The sequence below is a fragment of the Glandiceps talaboti genome, chromosome 3 (genome assembly GCF_964340395.1).
Source record: "Glandiceps talaboti chromosome 3, keGlaTala1.1, whole genome shotgun sequence".
NCBI lineage: Eukaryota > Metazoa > Hemichordata > Enteropneusta > Spengelidae > Glandiceps > Glandiceps talaboti.
In genome coordinates, this window is record NC_135551.1 from 10,091,572 (window position 1) to 10,116,670 (window position 25,099).

Sequence of the window (25,099 nt, forward strand, 5' to 3'; positions counted from 1 at the left end):
TTGCCTTTCTTGCAAGTCACGTTGAAGAATTTCAGTTCTGAGGCATTGGTAGTGTTAAAATTGCGTTAAACAGGTCGTTGATATAATTCAATGTATAGCTTTAGTCGCATAAATATGCCTGTCTGTCTGCCTGTATGCATGTATGTATGTATGTATGTATGTATGTATGTATGTATGTATGTATGTATGTATGTATGTATGTATGTATGTATGTGTGTGTGTGTGTGTGTGTCTGTCTGTCTCTATCTCTGTCTCTCTGCCTGTCTCTCTCTGTCTCCCTGTCTCTGTCTGTCTGTTTGTCTGTCTGTCTGCCTGCCCTCTCTCTCTCTCTCTCTCCCCCCCTCTCTCTCGCTCTCTCTCTATCTCTCTCTCTCTCTTTCTCTTTCTCTTCTCTCTCTCTCTCTCTCTCTCTCTCTCTCTCTCTCTCTCTCTCTCTCTCTCTCTCTCTCTCTCTCTCTCTCTCTCTCTCTCTCTCTCTCTCTCTCTCTCTCTCTCTCTCTCTCATCTTCTGTACGTTTGGAAAAGGAAAATATTCCTGCACACCGTTTTGTGTCAAAAAACAAACATACCCATTTCTAGTAACAAACTGTCAAATTGGTTTGAAGTGGAGGAAAGTTACCCGCATTGCAAAATAGGAAGGGTGTCAATTTAATATCTAAAAGAAATTAATACAGAATATGCCAATCTCCTTTCAATAAAGTCTCAATGGATGAAGTTTTGTTATCATTTCAGTGCAATTTGTTAAAAACTTATCAAAATTCTATTCTTCGTTGTCTTTCAATTACGTTGAACTTATACACAGGGTTTATCACCAACCTAAAGGAAGGTTAGTGACACTACATGTATCGTCGAGAAGTAATTAATGTTCATTATTATTCATTTAAAATGAAAGACTCGGTACTCCAAATCCGTTGTAAAGTAGATTCACCGTCTATTAAAGAGTTTATTTATTTTTGATAAATATATCTTAGCGGAACGAAAGGTATATTTAAAGTTGCAACTTTTTTATTTGAAAAAAAATGAGCGGACATTTTCTTATCTAAGAAGAAGACTGCAGCTGCTGTTTTGAATATAATTAAAAATAAGGAGGAACATGAATCGAATTTTACAGAGTAGCGTTGTTCTTTTTGCCACCACCACCACCACCACCACCACCACCACCACAACAACAACAACAACAACAACAACAACAACCACAACCACAACAATCAGAAAACAGAAAACAAATAATCTAAATCTAAATCAATAATAGAGGAAACATAAATGTCATGTTCGTACCGGGTTTTATTTGCAAAAAAAAGTGAAAAAGAACACTTCATATATAATATTCAGATATCACGTAAGGATTTCAGACAAAATGTTCATTTACTAGAACACCACAGTCTGTGACGTCACTCAGTCCTGTTCACAGCACAAAAAATAAACCGATCATGTAATATGCACTTCTGTGAGACAGAACTTGAAATTAAAGCTATTTATCTATTATATTTCTGGGTTTCTCAGCAAAAGCTAAATTTTTGTACACTAGAACTTTGTTTATATTTGATATAAATTTCTTCGTATAATATTTTTTTTGTCCTTTGGGCGACGTGACCAGCGTGGGGGTGAGCAAGCAATCTAAAGTTTTTTTTTCTACTAACCAGTAAGTATCTGTCCTGACATTGATTTTGACAAAAAAAACTTACAATTTACAAAAAAAAAGATTAGATACCAAAATTATATTCCATGGTGTATATATACAGTAGTAGTTAGAAACGGGTTGTGACAACAAATGACGTACAGGTACGTAACTCACTTCGACTCGAACGACAGACAAGACCCAAGGAACGTACGTCGACACAGTCAATCGCATTTCGCTGATTTGTAAGCTTCTCTTTTTTTATAGAATTTAAAAAAGAACTTTTGATTTGGTGGTTCTAAATTTGATTACCAGTATCTCTCCAGACAGCATTCAGATAGAATTTGTCAATCGCTCTCTATATCGTTCGCACTCATTCATTCGGACTATCCGCTTTGTAGAGGCGTAATTGTTCAAAGATCTTCAAACTTTCATTGGGAGTATGCATTGGCAGTATAACGTCTATTATGTGTGCCACCAAATCAGTGAGCGAATGTAATTCTGAGATTTTCCAGGATTTTTGTAGGTTAACCATTGCACACGATATAGTAACAGAGTCCTTCTCCACTCAGTTTTTTCAGCTAAAACATAACGCTTATCACTGGACTGATACGAAAGTTGATATCCCCGCCGTACCTTTATCGTTCGAACAAAATACACAGCGGCGATGCGTGATTCAGTTTCGAATACGTGTAGAATTCTGTATCCAAACGAACTCCACAAGATACCAATCACTATCATCAGATGAATCGACTCAATATACATTTGCTGACCAATCCTTGGTTGCAATACTCCAAACAACGAAACCTTCGTCACCGTAAAGTCATTCGTGACCGATGCTTCGTCCTTTCTGCAACGGAAATACAGTGTAGATCCGCTGTCATCGTCTGTAAGTTTTTTTTTAACAACGTGGCGAATCCGACACAGTCACAAAACGACCACATGTAAAGACATTCCTCTTGAGTTGGACAATTTCCATATAAATAGATGTTCAAGTTCGTTCTATTAGAACCAGTAAAGATCCTTGCTTGGAGCTTCTTGGTGTTCAAGTGTCGCTGTCGAAAAAACAACAAAAATGAGATTAATTTTCAAAATTCAAATTGTTAGGGGTTTGCTTATTGTGTGATTGCTCATATGGAGAATGTACAATGTGCATGGCATCCATTCATACAAAACAGAATATGAATTTCGTTAATATCAAGTTGAAACATCACAAACTGTGCCGGGTCTGTAGTTCTCTCCCCCTCCCCCCCGTATATTTCGTATTTAAACACTCAATAAACCACTTGTACATGCAATTTAAAAAAAATATAAAACCGGTTTTAAAAAAACGTCAGAAAATGTCAGAAAACATGTATAACAAACATTTGAGTATAAATATCATACAAGTTACTAATTTAACCTGGAAAATGTCACAGGGGTAAACATTTCATTCGTCAAAACACAACTTATGCCCAAAAGAAAAACACCCAAAAATACAAAACAAAAAACAAAAAACTATACATAGCATCATATAGACTGATGTGTCCGTGCATTCGAAGATTTGTCAAAATTGAATGTTCACAAAGTTTACTTCAATATTGGCTACCTGGAATTAGTGTTGATACGAAATTGAAAACAAATTAACGACACAGTTGTACATACACACACAACACCCGGCGATAGTTTCAACATAAACACGACGTCCTTTTCATTTGCCGTTATTACACGACTCTTCACTGTAACTGTTTTGAAAACATTCCTAGCTCATTTTAAAGTATACATAAGTTATAATTGTGTCGTCTAGTGTTTACGAGCCCAATTAAGAAATTTACTTTCGCTGGTAAATATACGCAAAAGTTACTAAAGAAACGTGTGGACATATGGCGGGTGAAGTGATATGGAGAGTGTCGTTCGACCGACACCGAGGAATGTAGCTCACACTGAGGGTTTCCCTCCTAGAGTTTCTGGACAAAAGAAGTTTCATTTTTTAGTTATTTTTCGGGGAGAGTTAGTTTATTTTGGATTATGACTCTTTTAAAGTGTCCATTCTAACAACGTTACACCAAAATAAACAGTATATATAAACCAATCTCTGAAAAAAGGGATTGTTTTGGAGCAGTTACGCGCCATTGTAGTTAGTCACGTTGTCCGTTGTCGCGCCATTCTTCGCAATTTCTGGTGAACTAGAAATGTCATTTCCAGTTTGTGTGTGGAGACATGTGGTCAAAGAAAGCCGCGGTGTTCAATAACAAGAATTTTCAAGAGCTAAGTCACAGAGTAGGAGTGTCGTTACAATTTTAACACACGAATAAATTCATCGACCATGAAAACTCTGGCAGAAGTCGTATTATTTTTAATGAGAGTTATATTTCGTAATCGCGACATCGGAGACGACAAGCGACACCTGTTTTTTTAAATCATCGTGTTTACCAAACATGGACACTGAACCCGTATACTATCTACCGATAGATCGACAACTTTTACCTTCAAAATTAATGTCGATGAAAAGTTTGAAGAAACAAACTGACGTGGTGGGTTTTGTTTGGTTATTTCGTTGGCTTGTATCACATTGGTGTCTGACAAGGGGCCCTCTATCGCTGGAAGATGCCACACTAGAGATTAGCATGAAAAACCAATTTCTAAAATTACCGTTTAGCTATAGGAGACCGCGTCTGTACTTTAGAATGATTAAACGGTCATCTAGATCGATAACCTCAGAAAACAAATCGGCGTTGGATTCCTTAGATCACGGTACAATTTCGAACAAATTACATGTACTATCAGAAGCCAATGACAACACACCGAGCGTATTTCTTTCGATTATAAATATTTACTCGTCTGTTTTGAGCTTTGTCCACGTCCGTAGATCGTTTAAATTGAATTGAGTTCGCCAAAAATAAAACTCGAGAAGAAAGGGTAGCAGTTTACTGAAGAGGTTTTTTTTTTTTTTTTTTTTTTTTTACCTCTTTTCACAATTTTCTCCTATTTGGACAGCGAATAAAAGAACTCTTCGTGAGGAAAACCGAACATAGATGGATGGATTATGTCAATAGTTTACCTCGTCTTAAAGTTGAAATATAGCCGTCGGTGGTTATAAATGTTCTCGTGCGGTGACTAAATTTTCAAGATTAATTTTAATCTGAGTTTCGAGTCGCGTTGAAAACCCAACCAAAGCAGACGACACGTACAGCTAACTGACGTAGGCAATGTTTTTTTGACTACACCAACATTTCAGAGGTATCGAAATCCCTGGAAGAGATGCATTTATTGGATCTCAAGACGTCACAGCTGGCGTCATTGACCGAAATGGTTTCTGAGAAAGGCCACTTTTCAGTTTTCTCGACTTTCTAAAAACGTCAGAGGTGCTTCGTATTTGTTAATTATTGTAAATATCCTGTGTGTTAGAAATCATACAGAATTAGCATAAACAATATCATTTATACTGTATGCCGTCAAAAAGTGACAATTGTGTAACATCTTTAGTTTACAATGGAACAGGCTTTTTCTTCAGTTCCCCCTAATAAGTGTATGTCTTGCCTTGGCGCCACAATAGTTAAAATTGTACGATGAAAATGATGACTTCTTAATTTTTTTTCCTTTAACGTAAAAAGGTTTTAAAAAATCATTGAAGTGGAGAGACCTTTCTCTCTCTTAAAATTACAATTCATAGACCGACTACTGGCGGAAACAATTACATTGTTACAGTTTCCTACCGTTGTCAGCGAACTCATCTATTGTACGCATAATACAGATTTGGTTGTCGGTCACAAAACCTATTATTGCAGTTGAGGGTTAGATTGTCGCCCGCCCCATTATTACGAAGTGATGTACTCTTTAATTGGACTATCTTAGTTTCCGCCATGTTTTAGTTTACAATATATAGTCGGGTTTTGAAGAAATTTAATTACAGTTCAGCATAAAGGCCTGACGAAGTGATCACAACAGTCCAAGAAAAAATGATTACACACATGGAAGTTGTGTTCCAGCGGTTATGCTAAAAATGGGATAAAACAATGCCCCTTTTCACGATTACGAGGATAAAATATTTGCAATTATCAATTTCGTTGTATTAAATGATGTATACACGACGTTGTATACACAATATGACAGGTATGGAGTCCTGCCAATGTTCAATCGCGTGACAAACATTCATCGAGACAAAATGTCGACCAAGACAAACTCACATTTAGAGAAGAAAGTTAAATTCATCACAATCTCTGATGTGACTAATAGATGAATTTTGGTTTAGTATTTTAAATGTTAACTTTGTTTATTTTCATAATTATAAAGGTAGATGTTGTGACAGCTAGCAAAGATTATTGTGTAACTCAAGTTGATAAACGTGACAAAATTTGAAAATATATCATTGTTAAATTTATTTTAGAAGTAATTGGTTTATAAATGGCGGGAATTCATTATCATAACGGGCTACCATAGATACACATGGCATCGTGACTGCATGGCGCGAACTTAGCAGCCAGGACACACAGAACACTAAACAGTGTATCTAAACTACCAAATTAGCAGTAGTCCAGGGCACCTAGATTACTAAACGTTAATGTATCTAGACTACCAAATTAGCAGTAGTCCAGGGCACCTAGATTACTAAACGTTGTATCTAGACTACCAAATTAGCAGTAGTCCAGGGCACCTAGATTACTAAACGTTAATGTATCTAGACTACCAAATTAGCAGTAGTCCAGGGCACCTAGATTACTAAACGTTGTATCTAGACTACCAAATTAGCAGTAGTCCAGGGCACCTAGATTACTAAACATTAATATATCTAGACTACCAAATTAGCAGTAGTCCCGGGCACCTAGATTACTAAACATTGTATCTAGACTACCAAATTAGCAGTAGTCCAGGGCACATAGATTACTAAACATTGTATCTAGACTACCAAATTAGCAGTAGTCCCGGGCACATAGATTACTAAACATTAATGTATCTAGACTACCAAATTAGCAGTAGTCCCGGGCACCTAGATTACTAAACGTTGTATGTAGACTACCAAATTAGCAGTAGTCCAGGGCACCTAGATTACTAAACATTGTATCTAGACTACCAAATTAGCAGTAGTCCAGGGCACCTAGATTACTAAACTTTGTATCTAGACTACCAAATTAGCAGTAGTCTAGGGCACCTAGATTACTAAACATTGTATCTAGACTACCAAATTAGCAGTAGTCCAGGACACATAGACTACTAAACATTGTATCTAGACTACCAAATTAGCAGTAATCCAGGACACATAGACTACTAAACATAGTATCTAGACTACCAAATTAGCAGTAGTCCAGGGCACCTAGATTACTAAACATTGCATCTAGACTACCAAATTAGCAGTAGTCTAGGGCACTTGGGCTACTAAACGCCGAGAAAATTGTAGCTGAAACAGTTCACTTGTCTAAATCTGATTACCGAAGCTCTACAATGACTCTAAAGATCTGTAGGTTAACTTTCATAAATGGGGTACTTTTAAATTGTTTCTTTCCCTTTTTTAATAGGAGTGTCATTTTCAGCAATTCGGAGATACCTCCATGGTTGTCATAGGAACCAGTTTTAAAGACAAATATAATTAACGTTGTTTTATTTTCTATAAAGTCTACTCTTAATTGGAAAAATAATCAAACACCACTAAATGAGATGAGAGTTTGTAGTTGTACGCAGCTGGCTAGCCACCAGCTAGCTGAAATTATAGGTAGGTGTACATTTCCCCATTAAAGGGTAGTACACCGTAACAGGTGGTACCGTTCTGTGCGATTTAATGAAATACATCTAAAACTTTCAACTTGAAATATGAATTTCAATGCTTTGGTAATTTCATTTTGTGAACGTGTGTCTGCTTCGATAACCTTCTACATGGTGCATCATGTTTAGAGTAGCTAAAAACAATAGAACAATCTTGACACTTAGCGGGAAACAACACAATGTATCGGTGACCTCTGACACATTATTCGTGTGTTTGGCATTCCCTATCTCCGTGTTAATATTATTGTACTCTCTACTATATATCAATGTACAGTTCATATCAGTATATAACACCACCACCTCCCTCGTGCTGATAAAAAAAAACATCCGAGAATGCCTGAAATGCGTGCCCTATAATAATTATGGAAATTTATTTGGGTCAAAGGTGACAAGGAGAACGGTGTAAGTGATGTGGAAACGCGTATAGGTCTGTACTAATTATTATAATAGGCAAGATGTAACGATCGAGGCTAAGGTACGTTGTGTTTCTGGGTTGGGTGTTTTGGTAGATGTGCATGAGAGTGATTCGGTGTTGTCAATACCATATACTTGGATACACTTCAATTCTATAAAAATTATAAAGTTCGATGTGATGAAGAAAAAAAACCAAGCCTGCGTTTGTAACTCAATACATTGCAAAAAAATCTAAATATGTGTATAATATGTACAATAACAAACATTTTACACATTTTTTTGATGTTTTTTTTTCAAAAACAAGGATTTGGCATATGTTGTTTGACATTGATTTCTTAAGTAGGAAGTAATGATAGAATTGTTTTATAAATTTAAAAAAAAAATCCAACATAAATATACTATCCTCATCCTTATCACCATGTCTAGTGTTGTAGAAATTTAACACTGTGCCACGCCTTAAACATTGGACGGTTTTACAAAGCCTGTGGACCTGAACTCAGACTAGTGAACAGGCCAACCGTTAACTTATTCGTCCATGTGTAGAACCATTGGTCGTGCAACAACAAATATTTAGTAATTACAGTATATATTTTTGCGCTGTGAATGGTTCGAACTTTTTCTTTCAATAAATTTACGTATTTGACTATATGTAGAGGCGCAAAGTGACTGTATGTTCGTGTACAATAACAGCCACAGGTGTTATTGAAGTTTAAATCCATGTGCGAAGCTATGATTATGAATGTGATATGATATGATATATGATGTGATGTGATGTGATGTCCCTCGACAGAGGATTCTGCCACATGGTGTATTACGTAACTTTCTTACTACATCCATTGTGCAGCAAATTCTGTTTGCCTAAACTGTGTTTTGAATAATAAAAAAATATTGTTTGTCAGTAGTTGTCACACCAAATATATAACAATAATATGTAATAATTACATTAATAATAATCATATTTATCAATAACACAGTCCTGAGTCGCTTGTTTTCCTTCTGTGCACAGATAGACTTTGTACGATACATTGTAACAATTATAAAATTAATAATGTATTGTTTATCTCATTAATATTATGTATGGAAAATTGCACCCAAAAAGGAACTTGGGAGGGCTTTTAAAAGTAGATCACATCTGATGCGTTCACCATATTAATCGTGCGTTTTGTGATTAACTTTCCATAAGGTGAAAATCAAAACCAACTTTCGACAGTAAACACATCCCCCCAATAGCCACATACACACATGTATACGTGACACATGGCTAATCTAACCTATATCGCCTCATTATATGAATAAAGACAAACTATTATTTTATAATTTACTACTGGAGATCATATGGTAGTTATTTAAAACAAGTGATTTATTTGAACAGTTGGGCCTGTATGTTACGAATGACAAAAAATATAGATTGCATCTTGTCTATGTGGGACTACTAGCTGGAGAGTGTGAAACCGATATATTAGCAGACAAGTCACTTGGGGCTTTTCATGAAGAGATCGCTTGTTGTGGACCGCTAGTCGAAACTTGATTTGAGTTCAAATATTCTGTCTTTGTAAGTTCATGTCATCAAAAAAAAGCGAAATCGAAATAATTGTACATTTACAAGTTGTAAAAGAGAGAGAGTTAATTTTTTTATATTAGGGATTCAATATGACACGTCCATCTAGTTAACAAAACATTTTCAAGTAAAGTTACGCTTTCACTGTTACTCTTCATTGGTTTGTTCTCCACCTGTTTTGTTTTCTTTTTAGGGCATAGTTTTTATTTTCTATCACTTTTGTTTTATCTAACAGAAAAAAAATACACCCCCAGTACATTGAGGTGGTCCGGACACCGTTGAATACAGATGCCGGGAGGTGTTTGTACTGGATGCACCAAGTATTCATACAGCTGGTGCATGGTGTCAGGGGGAAACAGTAGCAAACGTGCCTAAATCAACACCTTGGCTAATATAATGGATGTTAAAGTGAAACACAAAATATGTGGCTAGCAAATACTTGGCGATTCAGCAAATATTTAGTTGAAGTTAGCGGTAAATTCCTAGGGACGCGTCGTGTGTTTCGGAGACAACTATAACCCGGCCCATTCCAGTGCTGCGAACCGGTGGCACTGTAGACATTGTCCATGTAGTGTGCGTTGTATAGGAATTATTGTGAAGAGATAGATCTGAGTACTCACTGTACAATTAAGCACTCGTGTCGCTTTTAAATCATGTACATTTCACTGAAATCGACATTTAATTGACTCAATTGTTTGTTTTCGTGACTGTCACCGCAATAATATACACACAATCATTTACTCCTTTAAGAAAAGTTTAGACAGTACAGTACCCGGATGTACAAAATCGTGAATTTGACAGCCCACTGTCACGGTGAACATTACCGTTGATGTGGACAAGTTATACTTATTTCGCAGACGCTGTCATGTGAAATGTTTCACTGTTTATAAAGTGGGTTTTTCAAATGACATTTACTAATTTCATTAAAATGTAGTTATGAAATGTACATACAGGAAAGTGCAAACAAACCCTTTGAAGGGACAGTCTACATTCCATTATGATGGGAAAGTCACTATGGGTGATTTTTAAGTTCAATCTCAGACAGCAACCACATCCGTGAAGTTTGAATTAAAGTTGTAACTTAATTTTCATTTTCTCGAAATATTTGAAAGAAAGTATAACTTATGAAGTATGTTAGAAGACTACGCACAAGAATGTTATGCACACTCTGTAGACGTGAGTCAAAAAATAATGTCACAAGTCGGGAAACGCTTCTGCAACATTCCGGCATTTGAAAAATTTGGAACTGGTGAAACTCTCGGGGAAATAAAATGGCCTTTTACACCCACAAAAATCCCTTCATAGCATGCGTACATAGAAAGGGCATAGACACGACATAAACTAAATACGACACATACCCGTTGCGGATGCTTCGACATTAAGTCCTGGAACTGCGTGGCTCTCACTCGAGATTTGGCTGTGTTCTCCGTAGCGTGTTGTCCAGGCGTCGGCCGGTTTTGATAAATCACATTGTGTCGCAAGTCGTCCTGACCGCACTGATGGTTGGATGAGAAGGGAACTATAGCGTGGATTGAAAGGACTTGTGGAGGCCATGTTGTAGCCTAGATCATGCATCGAACGATGCGCTGTGTAAGAGCCCTGTGCGGCGGACAAAGAATAATGCCAAGGGTCCGTTTGATGTATGCTTGTGTATGAGGTAGTGTACGCTGATGAGTAGGGGTCCCTGAAGCCGAGGGGTTCGTGGTGTGCAGCCGACAGCCCTGATGACGGTGGATAACTGTTTGAATTATAAGAACTGTTCCAAAATGACGGAGGAAAATTCCTTTGGCTCATTGGTGATGCTGTAAAATCACCTGCAAGAGATGAAAACTGTCTTAGTGCGGAACTAAAGTTGAAAACAGTCAGTAAGTAACGTCAAAAAACTCGATTTATACTTTCTCTATTTTTTTTACATTTGAAAAATCAGCATTTTTCATTTCTATTTTATTCGCGGTACACATGTTTAAAGTTGTTTAAAGTAGAATAACTTACTACCAGCAGTAACTGAGACCTGAATATTTGACTAGTTTGGTATCTCAGTGGACTATTAGAGGTTTGAGTCATATACTAAAGTACTTAGTGAATAGAAGCCTACCGCCATGATAACCATTTTTTTGTGATCTAACAAAACTATCATTAATACAACTTGCACATCACTGGAATGTATTGAGCAAATAAAGAGCCCAGCCACACCTTTGCAAACTAAAGAAAGTTTTGAGTTTATTTCTAATTTAACGCACATCTTAATTCTTATAGTGTCTGGTCTGACTTCGCCTTATCTTGAAATTTCCAGCCGGAAAAGAGGCCAGCGGGTCAAAAGCGTACAACTTTCGGACAAACATATTTTCGAACATGCAGTTTCGTGGACCGTGACGCTAGTTAGTTCATTAAACTTAAAAAAGATAACATATTGAATGATAAAATAATAATGTTTTTATTTATAGTTGTGTTGTCGTGTCAATGAGGTGTGTGATTTTACGTGGAAAATGAACACTTTGAGGTGTATTGGTTCGTTAGAAATTAAAAGCTGTTGACCTTAATATGGGCTGCTGTAACTTTCATACAAACGTCTGACACTTTCCCTGCCAAAAATTGCACAGGTAGATCCGAGGATTTGTACTTCTGAATCAATAAGAATACACGGAACTAATCGATTCTTTCGATGAAAATTACAGACAACAAACCATGGTAGTAGTAATCACGTGACAAACTAAATAACTTCTGGTTCTGATTTCCACACATTTTCAAAACTCGGATCAGAAGCTCGTTTTTCGTCGGCAAGCACCCAATGGGCACCCATAAATTACGACGGAATATTTCAACTATGTGAACGACATGATTCGATTCCTATTTTGTGAACTTTGAGAGTGACACATATGAGCTTAAATTCCACTTGCAAGCTTACCGTAAGGGCAGCGTGGCAAGACAAATTGTAGCCACATATGTCATTGATAATTACTGAATGCAATATGGTCACGTACTGGGATATAGAACAGGGGTAATGAACATCGAATATTAGGAAAAAGTCCTTCGAATTTTCTCATTTCCGAGTGACGCAGAATTCCTTAAATTACGGCGAATACATACTCGACTAAAAACAACACACTTTCACAAGATATATGGCCAGGGAGCCAAAAGCAAAGAGCAAAAAAAAGTTCTGATGTAAGAAAATACAAACAGTCATTATTTGTCGTTCTTATTAGCTTCGCCCCCATAAAACCCAGCGCCTTTGAAATAGTGAAAAGCAAGACATTTAAGCGACACTGCAAAACAATGTTCAGTCGCATCATTTGAAAATATTAATTTTTGAAATAACTATGACATTTTCATAAAAAAGGAAATGGTTACGCAGATAAAACAAATTTACGTCTGCGAGTCTCGCGTCTGTGTATTTATGTTTGTTTCTTACCAAATTTATTTTCGCCAACACGCTGTTTGGTGTAAGTGGTATCAACACCATTGGCCGGCTTTTTAGATTGTGAGAAGGAGAAATAACTTACGGTACGTGACCGACGAAATGTTGATGGATTTGCGGTAAAATCCATTTTCACCCACCAACCACTTTCCCCCTAATAACTACTACTCAATCCACAGGGCCTACTTCGACCTTTCATTTCTAAAAGGCTATGTGTGTGTGTGTGTGTGTGTGTGTGTGTGTGTGTGTGTGTGTGTGTGTGTGTGTGTGTGTGTGTGTGTATATATATATATATATATATATATATATATATATATATATATATATATATATATATATATATATATATATATATATATATATATATATATATATATATATATGTCGATTTCAATTATTTCCCTGTAGTATATTTCATACACAAATTATATTTGCAAACTGAAAACAAAATACAAACAAGTTTTTAAACAGTGAACGTAAATTGGTGTCTATTCGAACTCGTGCTGACGGCCTAAATCACACCGTCAAGCATTACGACGCATCTGAGACGTAATCGCACATTTGCAATCAAAGAATTTTTTTTTAGTGATAAATCCACCTAACCACCGGCGTATATTTATGTAATCTCGAAGGGAATGGTTTCAATGTTATGAATTGTAGCATTAATATCTGATCTACGTTTTTAATCTAAAATGTTTCATTTACTTTCGATCTAATAAAATTCTAATCAAATCAAAATGTCTGAAAGTAGTCTAGATAAAGCTATGGGAAAAACCAACCCTTGTATTATGATTATAAGGAAAACACTATTGAAACTTCACTATATAGAGACTGTAGTACAGAGGAACCGCGTGACCAAGTTAGCACAGAGCAGACAGTAGAGACCAGACAGGCCTAAAGTCAGAATGAATATATGAATCTATGACATCCAGATCATCGCCAGGTGAGAAAAAGTTGTTTGGTAATACCTATCAAGACATTTTATATATATATAATTTATGTATATTTTAATAGTTTGTATTAGTTAATAACCAGACATGGTAAGAACTTAAGTAGCAAACAATTTACAGTTGACAATCATATGTACACATTTTTTTATTTCCTGTACTTTTTTGTTGTTTAACATTTTAGTCAAATTGACATGCGTAGGATAATCATTACAAATGAAATACAGTGTCTAACTTGTGGACTATTAGTCCAAACTTTTCATGAATTCTTCGATTTATTATAAAATGTATGATTGGAAGTGCAGCGGTTATTAAAATAATCACAGACAGAAGGTATTATTCGTTGTACTGTATATCTCTCCACTCAGAGTATTGCATAATGTGTTGTCGTTTCCGTTACGACTAAAACTAACTTAATAATGCCCGGGAGTCAGAGAGCGTTTCGAGTGACGATAACTGTAGCCTGATCCAAAGAAAAGATAAATCACTTATTTAACACTATCGGTCATTCAGCGACAGATTCGAAGAATTTAATATTTCCGGACATACGCTGAAAATGAGTTTGGCGGACTGATGATATGTACAATATATATTTCATCATAACTATAACCAGACATTGTTAAACGTTCTATCACGTGTAGCATGACGGCTCTATCGTTTTGTGGTAACCTTAAATGTGTGTTTGTTTTTCATCTAGTGTATTTTGGGATAAAGATAAGATACCGTACAAAGTAGATAGATGATCTATGGATTTATCCCTAATTTGATGATAACTAGGGGAGGGAGAAAGAGGAGGGGGGGGGGGAGAGGTAGCCGCAATTAAAAAGAGCTCTTGTCTTATATATTCACACTACTCATGATTATTGAGCAGCTTCCTTCAATTTCCAAACAGATGTATTATATTGATAATTTTGACGTTGGTAGAAAAGTCACACGTACATTGTACTTTTTTCCTGAAATGTCACAGTGTTTAGGAGGAGCACACTTTTATTTTCCGTACGTGTTTATTTTGGTGTTACGTATTCCTTATTGCAATAAATGATTGAAAATCACACGGCTAACAATTCCCAGAAATTTTTAGTAGAACGTTTTTATTTATTTTGCCTGTTTTGAAAATACGTATCCTTCATCGACAGTTTCTATTTTGCGCCAACTCATACTACTTTTATCAGCAGAGCTTTTTACTTATTTCATTTATTTGGAAATGGCGTGTTCTTTTATATTGAAAGTTTGTTTTGAAATACTTTTTTTGCTCCAATTCCTAGCATTGATTGATCTATGTTAATAACACATTGTTTACACGACCGTGACCGTTCTCAGTGTGGTAATGTCTCTGCCAACTACTTCTTAGTTGTGTGATCTCAGGGCGGAAAACTGCAGGATCGTTGTGAGGGAGCCAAAAGTCATGACATTATTACTGAAAGTCCCCTTTATTGAGTATCAAATTTATCACTCGTTGGAGTAATGTCAATGCGTTGGTTTCTAAACCCGGCATCACCATTACGCTATACCGTTTCAACTCTCCATCGATTTTCTCACGACCTCATCGCGATCATTACACAATAGTAATAAATAAACCATAAATCCAAACGTACGTAACAAAAAAGCAGTTCGCAGTTGTTGTTTTTTTATATTTCCAGTAGCAGCCCGCGTGTTTTTTTTTAAAATTATGAAACGACTTTCTAATAACGATACAATGTGCAACACAAGTTGTGTAACTTCCCGAATCGAGTGGGGTTCCTTCTAAGTAAATGTTTCACAATTTAATCCAATTTTAAAAATCCTAGATATCTCCACTATAACGTACAAATCAAGAATGCAAAATCTGAGAAAGGAAATGTTTCTATAACTCTGTAGACACTAACGTTACTTGTACCTAAAATTCGACAGAAATCTCTCCGGAAAGTGTTTCTCGCAAATAACTTATTCATACCGTTGGAAAATTGGGCATAGAATAAGACCCGGGCAACATCTTGGTGTGAATTACCTACCCACACATATAAAGTGAAAGTTGTCAGGAATTATCCAAAAATAAACAATTAGAAGAAATTGCATCAGTCGACGACCTGGTCATCTCTTTGACATATAGGTGACAGAGCTTTATGTAAATTTTGAAGTATTTATGTATTTTCTGCGGTGAATTGTGTTGAAGCTGTTTTCGTTGGTGTAAGTGACGAATGACGGGTAATTGTACTGCACGTGTGAATTCATGACAAAAATATAGACAAACCTTATAAAAATATTTGATGTCCTCTGAAGTCAAAATTTGGTGTCAAACGTTCACTAATGTAACATCCGATTCATTGTGGGTCGATTGAAAATTCAAACACTTCCAAACTACGGTGACAATACTTGCAGTACATTTTCAAGTTAATCTACGATAGACAGTGCCCACAATAACTGTTCATTTCGCAACGGTCCATTTGCTTTCAAAAGAAATGTCCATTTCCTCTGGTCCCGGTGTTCGCTTCATTTCTGTGTTCATTTCATGGTCGTTTTCGGCATGACGCAGACACAACTCGATCGAATATTCATTTCGTGTGTGTGCATGTGTTTTTCTCATCCGTTCCCTCTAGGTCTATGGTTCCATTACAAAACCATCAAGAACATGTGCAAACTCTTTTCAGTTCTAAATAGGCATACGGCAACACGGTCAGTTTTGGGGCTACTCGACCGGTTTAGTGCCCCTCGGCTGCGGTACGAGACTTGCACAGCAGAAAGCGCCAAATTAAAACGGGCCAACTAATAAACCCCACCGAGCGTGTACTCGTCCGTAGTAAACACGTTTTCGTATTAAATATATCTGATTTCAACTCTAGAAATTGGGGAGGCTGGATTTTTAAGGAAAACTTTGTTTCAACTTTATATCTTGCCAGTGTTGTATTAAATCTACACGACTTGACTTTTTTCACGATTTTAGATATGTAAATTTAAACGTTCACATTATTTCTGAAACTGTGTAACAACAACATACCAGTTCTAGGGTTAAAACAATTCAGTCGAGTAGTGGTGATTTTGTCAACCTAAGGTACTGGGATTATCAGGGTTGAGTTCTCAAGTGTTCAATTTTATCCATTTTATCTCGGGGTATGTACTTTCGATCTTTCACCACACGTTGTGATCACGTAAACGGACTTCTAATAGCTACAACACAGCAAATGTCTTCATCAAAACACTTCTATATTTTCTTTATCCTTGACATAACCGTTCAAACAAGGGAAGAAGAAAACTTACCGCGCGGTTTCAATCAGAAGAGTGACACATGCACTCGTGGTTTTTGAAACTTTTTTGTTGTTGAATTTCACAGTTAAAACAGTTAACACTTACAGACCCACTTACGGTTTAGCGGCCGTGATGGTGATTGTTCGAAACAGAGAAAACGTACATCCCCCCAAGGCGAAGCCGAAAGCTTGGTGAGATCGAATTGCAAAAAAGTACCACATCCCATTGATTGAAAAAAAATCAAGTAAACGTGAAATGTCGGAAAGTGGTTTTGAGAAATGGATGGGAAAAGCAACCGTGCTAGTCACAGGGGTATTTTCTACGGCTGACTGGACTTAAACTGAAGGTCAAATATCAATTAATACAAGTCGTTATTCCTATTAAACCAATCCTGATCTTTAGAAATGGGCATGTTTTTAAAACCACAGAAGGTATTATTCGTAGTTTCCAATCATAACACTTGTATCTGGAGTTGTGAACAAAAGACAGTATGACGTAATGACTGGTATCTCACCTGTTTTCCACTGGGGTGACGTACTGTTGCTTTTCCGACTATCTGCTGAGAAACTACTGGGTTGACTAAGAGCTCGACTGAAATGGTCATCAACATGTTTTCCTATATCTCCCGTAAAATAAGTAAAGAGAACGCAACGGGAGCTGATGTACTCGGCTTCCGGAGTGGGTTCTTTATCGGATTCCGAGTCGTCGTCGTCCTTGGTTTTACTCCTTGTCGACTGCGAAGACTGGAGAGGGGGTGGAGGGGGCGGTAAGGGCTGATGTTGTGTCAGTACAGTGCCGGAGTATTCCACCGGATCCAAAGGTTCATGCATCTTGTAGTGGCCAAATTTCTGAAGACGAAAAAAGAATTCAAAACCTGAATAGTTCGCAGGGTTGAAATTTTACGACGAGAATGACTGAGAAATTTTTGTCGTATGCATGCTAGTACGCCCACAGCTGTTCTCGCCTTCAAGCATTTATCCATCCACAGTACAGTACAGTACACGTTTGCATAAACTCGCATATGCAATCACCGACTAACGTTAAGTGGTGCGTGTAGTCAGTTTGCAATAGAGCGCAGAGCATGCAACCGACTTTACATAATGAAATTAAGAACCATTTCTAACAAGTATACGAAAGAATGAAGTAAATTGGAGACATAGACAATAAAACAAAGCAATGTGTTAATTTCAACCTGTGTCGGTAAATGGTGTTGATAAAAAGAATAGGGTTGGTACGTCTGATACGGTGACTGGTACATAACGTCCAGGCAGCTCATGGTGATCGCAAAGTGACGGAACTAGTCGGCGCTAACGCTCTAGCTATCTGAACTCAACTTGCTTCACCGACTACATTGGTAGGATGGAGGGACCTTATACAAAGTTAGGGTAATCACAAATATATGCGTGGGACAGCCCTAGGGGGGATTGGACCCCTGAAGGTAGCCTCTCAAAATAGTAATTGACAGGCGAAGCGAAACAAAGCCACGCCTACCGTCAACAAAACCGTCGACAAGTCGTAGTGACCAATCAAAGAGAACTTCAAGAAAGTGTGGTGTCACCTACACTCGTCAACCCTACTACGGTTTGTGTTTTTTTTCGAATGCGCGCCATCAAACACCCTTATCTTGAAAATAAAGTTAAGATGTGAATTTTATCTCTGTGTTTATATTTCAACATACCGTATCAGGACACATACACTTGAATCGCTGCCAGTCTTATCTAACTGTACAACACGTTGTGTCTTTCCCCTGAGGCAACAACACTTGGTAATTTACTTTTTACACTATTGTGTGGGGTTTTTTTCCTTTATATTTCAATCTGTTATTTTTTTTTTTATCTTTGTTTGCTTCTTCCGGGCTTAAATACACATAACTTACGCTGTTGAATGAAAAGGGATGAAGCAAAGTTAAACCAGGCAACGCCGTTTTTTTTTTTGGGGGGGGGGGTTACTTAAGACAATTTCATCTTATTGTTGGGATCGTGTGTGGTTGCACCTCAAATCACACGTGTAACAACAAAAGCACGTCGATAGATACCACTATAGTAAATTGTACAACGTCCTTGCTCCGATGGTGATCACATAAACTTCTGTTTCCTATATTGTCCAACATGATCTTTATTTGGTTGTGAAATACACATGCAATTGGATTTGAAATAGTTTCATATAATTTATAGAAATGATCAATGTGGTATATGTAGGAATGCTAACAACTATACCATTATTATTAATGATGTGTTGTATATTATTGTATTACGTCATATTCTGTATTATATTATATTATATTATGTTATATTTATTATATTATATATATTTATTGCATTATATTATTTTTGGGTTATATTCGCCATAACATATTTTATACTTGTTATAAATGAGAAATAGAATAGAATAGAATAGAATAGAATAGAATAGAATAGAATAGAATAGAATTGTCACTTTTTTCTTTCCTCAGTTATAACAAATATAAAATAATGAATTGTATTATATTATATTACATCATATTTGGCATATTCTATTCTTTTCCATTCTATTCTATTCTATTCTATTCTATTCTATTCTATTCTATTCTATTCTATTCTATTCTATTCTAATCTAATCTAATATAATCTAATCTATTGTAACCTATTCTATATATACAAATCTATTCTATTCGATTCTGTTCTATTCTAATCTAATCTATTCTATTCGATTCTGTTATATGCTATTCTATTCTATTCTAATCTAATCTATTCTATTCGATTCTGTTATATGCTATTGTATTCTATTCTAATCTAATCTAATCTATTCTATTCGATTCAGTAACATTCTATTCTATTCTATTCTATTCTATTCTATTCTATTCTATTCTAATTCTAATATAATCTATTCTATTATATTATTCATTTTTATTCTAATCAAATCAAATCTAATCTAATCTAATCTATTCTATTCTATTCAAATCTATTCGATTCTATTCAATTCTGTTATATTCTAATTTATTCTATTCTACATATTCTATTCTATTCTATTCTATTCTATTCTATTCTATTCTATTCTATTCTATTCTAGTCGTTTCTATTCTATTCTAGTCGTTTCTAGTCGTTTCTATTTCTGTCGTTTATTTATATCTTATTTAATACAGTTTTGTGTGTCCCATTTTGTCGGACCGTTAACTTTTTATTGGAGTCCAGAAGTACATCAAACATACAGTGATGTTTCCATGCCAACGATCTGGTCAGGTTGCCCCGATTGTCTATTGTTGCAGAGTAACCCAAATACTAGTACTACGTTAACTATTCATGTATAGTTTCTGTTAATGGCGTGTGCGTCTAGCCGATAGCAAATGTAATGAAATATTTTTGTTTATTTCACAAGTAACTTTACTAGAAAGTTACAAAGTAGTCGAAGTCCGCCGGTGAAATGTACACAGATAACCTTAAATGCCACAGAGTTGGCCTTTGACCGCACAGAGACCACTGGGTCGTGACGTCACGATTCAACTCTGCCGATTTCAAAGTTTATGTTTCGGCTGGCGGACAAACCTACGCTTTTCTCAAAGACAGAAAATTGCTGCATTTGTGTTACTGAATCACTGGCGATGATTGAACTTAATTCTTGTTAACTCATTACCAATTTCATATAAATAGTTATTCTCGCACCCTGAAAATCCAGACAAGCGAGAAATTAATTGAAAATGTGTTCGCCCAGTCTGAGTCACCTGCTGCATTGCTTTGTTGTTTAGGGAACTTGCTACTACAGCTGCGCAAGCGCAAATCTGGCATACCTATCACATATCTGTCCTTTTGATGTTAAAACAACCGAAAAATCAAAATGGAATTTTCTTTTCTGGAAGAAGAATTATCTGGGACTCTGAGCATCAAAACAGTGACACAGAAAGTGTTTTAATCTCATGGATAGAACTATCTCCCTTGGAGTTAAGCCACACAGGGACAAAACACACGCATTATTATTGGGTCAGCGCATTTTAATGCGTTTTCTCAGCAGCCAAACCCGTGCCGATTGAATTAACGTTTTCTCACGGACTAACAGCGCAGAAAAAGACATACAGCTAGTTATTGTGTTTCAATACGTCTTAGAGTGCAAGCACGCGAGACTAATGAGCAACTCGCTGAGGCAAAAATAAAATTGGTCCCCGACGTCAAGAGAGTGTCTACTACGACACCCATGAATATGTATCGTGTTGAAGAAACCATCAATCTCCGATGGTCAAACACACACACGGGAATAAGTTTCATACGTGAACGCTTCCCTTTTCAACAAAGCTGTGACAAAAACCAACACAGGTGGGACATTTATAAACATGTGTGAAGCATTCAATAAAAATATTTGTATTTGATTCGGTGTCAATACTAAACTTATATTTCCAGACGTACCTCTGAAGCGAATCCATAGCTGTAATTTGTAGAGCTATCGAGGAGCAGTGCCATCCTTTTTAACCGGAACGAAGTCCTGATTCAAAATTAGTAAACGTACGCCGACACGAAAACAAATCGCCAACACTTGAGACAAGGATATGTAGAATTGTTGGAGCTATGATTTGCGTGTTGTAGTACTAGTAGTGCTAGCTGCAAGCTACGTACACGGACAGAATTAGTGTTGACTTTCCTGTGTATGTCATGGGCTTTTTACGGCCTCCAGTCTCTTTGACGCGGTTGCTAATTCCAATGACCAAAACCCCATTCTTTTTGTTCGTTTTAAAACGATCGCTTGAGTTGAGAAAGGAAATGCAAACGTCAACTCGGACAATGGGTCAGTAAAAAAAGGCTTGTTTGAGCTTTTAATTGCCTAGCTTACGCCTACTAACTATAGAGGTGATTGTATTACAACACGCCCAAGGCAGGACTGTATGTAATAAAACACGAATAAGAAAAGGGAATCAGAACGGGGAATTTGTTGTCAGTGCATCCATATACCACACATGTGGACGGGTAGACATAGCCGTACAATTTACAAGTGAATCACATCAATCATACATACCCGAGATTAATCAACTTTCTAATAGTTCTTATATGAACAGTCGTTCACGAACATTTCTTAGTCATGTTCATTATTCCGATATAACAAAATATGTAACAACATGTTTGAGGTGTGACATAATCACTCACATACATACATACATACATACATACATACATGCATACATACATATACACACGCACGCACGCACACATACACATACATACATACATACATACATACATACATACATACATGCATACATACATATACACACGCACGCACGCACGCGCACATACATACATACATACATACATACATACATACATACATATACATACATACATACATACATACATACATACATACATACATACATACGTGCATACATACATACGTGCATACATACATACATACATACATACATACATACATACATACATACATACATACATACATACATACATACATACATATACACACGTACGCACGCGCACATACACATACATACATACATACATACATACATACATACATACATACATACATACATACATACATACATACATACATACTAGTAATTCAGAGTTTTACAATTTTACAATGTTCAGATAACTGATGTACCTCGTCAAAGTCTTCGTTCACATAAAATGTCGGTAATTGAATTGCGTAACAACTAGTACTGCTCTTGGTAACGAGATGAGTCGGATATATATATATATATATATATATATATATATATATATATATTATATCCTTTACTGTACATCGACAGAAAATATTGATTTCCTTACAACGTCAATAAAGTGTACGGCATGCGTACATTTCTAACATGCCCAATATTCAACAAGGTTTTCTCTTTGTCTAGATGTTTGAAAATGCAGCATGAGTACAGTTTTTGGAATTTTATGGCATGTATACATATGGAAATTGGTAAAAGGGGATGAACGAAAAAAAATATGTTTAAACAGAGATACATTCTACCTTATTTTATTTGTATTTAGACGATAAAATTCATTGTCACTTTACAGTAGATTTCATCTTAGTTTGCAAATACTACTTTAAAAGATGCATCAAGATCAGTGTGACTGATTACAAGGTTTTATGTTGAGATAGACACAATAAAGATAACACACACGCATCCCTTTCTTCATAGACTGTGACTGCTCTGTATTTTGTTACATTTGTATGTATTTGTTTTTTGCTGTCATTATTAACTTAAAAAACAGAGCAGACACTGAGTATAGGGGGTCGGGTGTTTGTGTGTTATCTTTATTGTGTCTATCTCAACATGAAATCCTTGTGATCATTCTCACTGATCTTGATACACCGTTTAATAGCATTTGCATTCTTAGAAGAAATCTCTTGTACAAAAAAAGTAATCCCTGAAGATGGGAAATTAGTGGCAAGTTTCGCTGGAATTACATTTAACCTAATAACATCAAGTTACATAAATGGATCGAAACGTGTCCCTCATTCAAACACCTGAGTATTTCTTGCATACACTAATAAGGTCCGGTACATAACAACCATGTTGTCTCAAAATCACAGATATATGTTTATAAGTATAGAGAGATCATCATCATCATCATCATCATCATCATCATCATCATAATCATCATCATCATCATCATCATCACGTTATCTTTTACACGATACATATCGTCACTCTTGCCAAGGAAATACAAATGCAGTGCGAACATTCACGAGTTATTTGTGTCGCTGTCATGATTGTAATAAAGACTGCAAATATTGTATGCGACAAGGAAATAACGTTAACCATGAAAGTTAGGACTAGTTTCGATGACAATTTATGCTCACAGAGTGAAAAAATGGAAAATAACGCCTCGGATTTTCGCTGACATAACATAGGTATTGTTAGGGTTGTGCTACAATGATCTGGTATCACCTCTGTGGCCGGGCAGACATTTCCATCTCGAGTCCCGTTAACTTTGCATGAATGTTACCAGGTATGACGTAATACCAGGCTGATCTCATCAGTGACTGTCTGAAATATTGTATAGGTATATACAAAAACTATTTAAGTTGTTTATAAACGTAGACTTACAGTTATTTCTAAGTCATGGCCCAGTCGTCCAGGATTCTTCATATTAAACGAACTACCTCCAATGCTTAGTTGTTCTGCAGGACACATTGGTTCTAGTATACCTGGTGTGCAATTCATCCTCGTGTGGTTTCAGCAACCAAATCGTTATCAAGTGTAGATACGTCTTGTGGCTGGCTTTAACCTAAATCTTAAGCTGCTCGACTTGCATATCGCTTTCTTAATAATGGTTCAATCAAGGAGTCCTACAGGAATATATATATATACTAGCTTTGTACGCAATATGTTTATGTCGGTGTGACGTCATTTTGTAGCAAGTCTCGATTAATTAATTTCAGTCAGTGATATTTCAGTGGGTTGGTTTCCATGGCAATAAGTAAACATATAAAAACAATAAAAGAATTAAAGACATCCTTGTGTTAGAGAGACTTTGCATTGACCTATGGGTGATTTTGCTTAATTTTTAAAAAGGTTCAATATATGTTAATTGGTAATTACATGAAGGTCGTTCAGCGATGCTACGAAACCGTACTGTACCGTATATCGACAAACATGTTAGACATTAAACATTAAACATTGACGCAAGGGATGCCGTAAAAAAGACGACGAAGGATGTCCAGAATCGGTAGACTGGTCGGTACGTTGTTGTACTCACAGTGGTCGTTACTAACACAAAATCGTCTGTAAACAAGTAAATTACGCAAAGCAAAATGTTTGTCCGATAAATTTCCGAAATATTTGTACTTTAAGACATCCTTTAACCTATTTTCGATTTCTGCATTGCTGTCCATAAGAATTTCAATGACTTAGGTAGGAACATAATTAATGTATGTATGTATGTATGTATGTATGTATGTATGTATGTATGTATGTATGTATGTATGATATTATGTTCCTACCTGCCTATCTACGTACGTACGTACCTACCTACCTACCTACCTACTTAAACACATACATACATACATACATACACACACACACATACATACATACATACATACATACATACATACATACATACATACACACACACATACATACATACATACATACCTACATGCATGCATGCATACATACATACATACATACATACATACATACACACACACACACATACATACATACATACATACATACATACATACATACATACATACATACATACACA

General features: G+C 36.2%; 1 protein-coding gene and 1 long non-coding RNA gene across 2 annotated transcripts in view; one reads left to right on the forward strand and one right to left on the reverse strand.

Moving 5' to 3' along the window:
- Positions 1–1,283: 1,283 nt before the first annotated feature.
- Positions 1,284–18,186, reverse strand: LOC144433016 (transcription cofactor vestigial-like protein 2). Its single transcript, XM_078121330.1, has 4 exons — positions 18,103–18,186; positions 17,425–17,758; positions 10,685–11,140; positions 1,284–2,673 (listed from the first exon to the last, which is right to left on the reverse strand). Exons 1-4 carry the CDS (start codon positions 18,184–18,186, stop codon positions 2,624–2,626), a joined length of 924 nt encoding a protein of 307 aa, XP_077977456.1. The 3' UTR covers positions 1,284–2,623.
- Positions 18,187–18,585: 399 nt separating this feature from the next.
- Positions 18,586–25,099, forward strand: part of LOC144432644 (uncharacterized) — a 73,892-nt gene continuing 67,378 nt past the window's right edge. The window contains exon 1 of the long non-coding RNA XR_013480736.1: positions 18,586–18,675. This is a non-coding gene — a long non-coding RNA (uncharacterized LOC144432644). The remainder of the gene's footprint in view (positions 18,676–25,099) is intronic.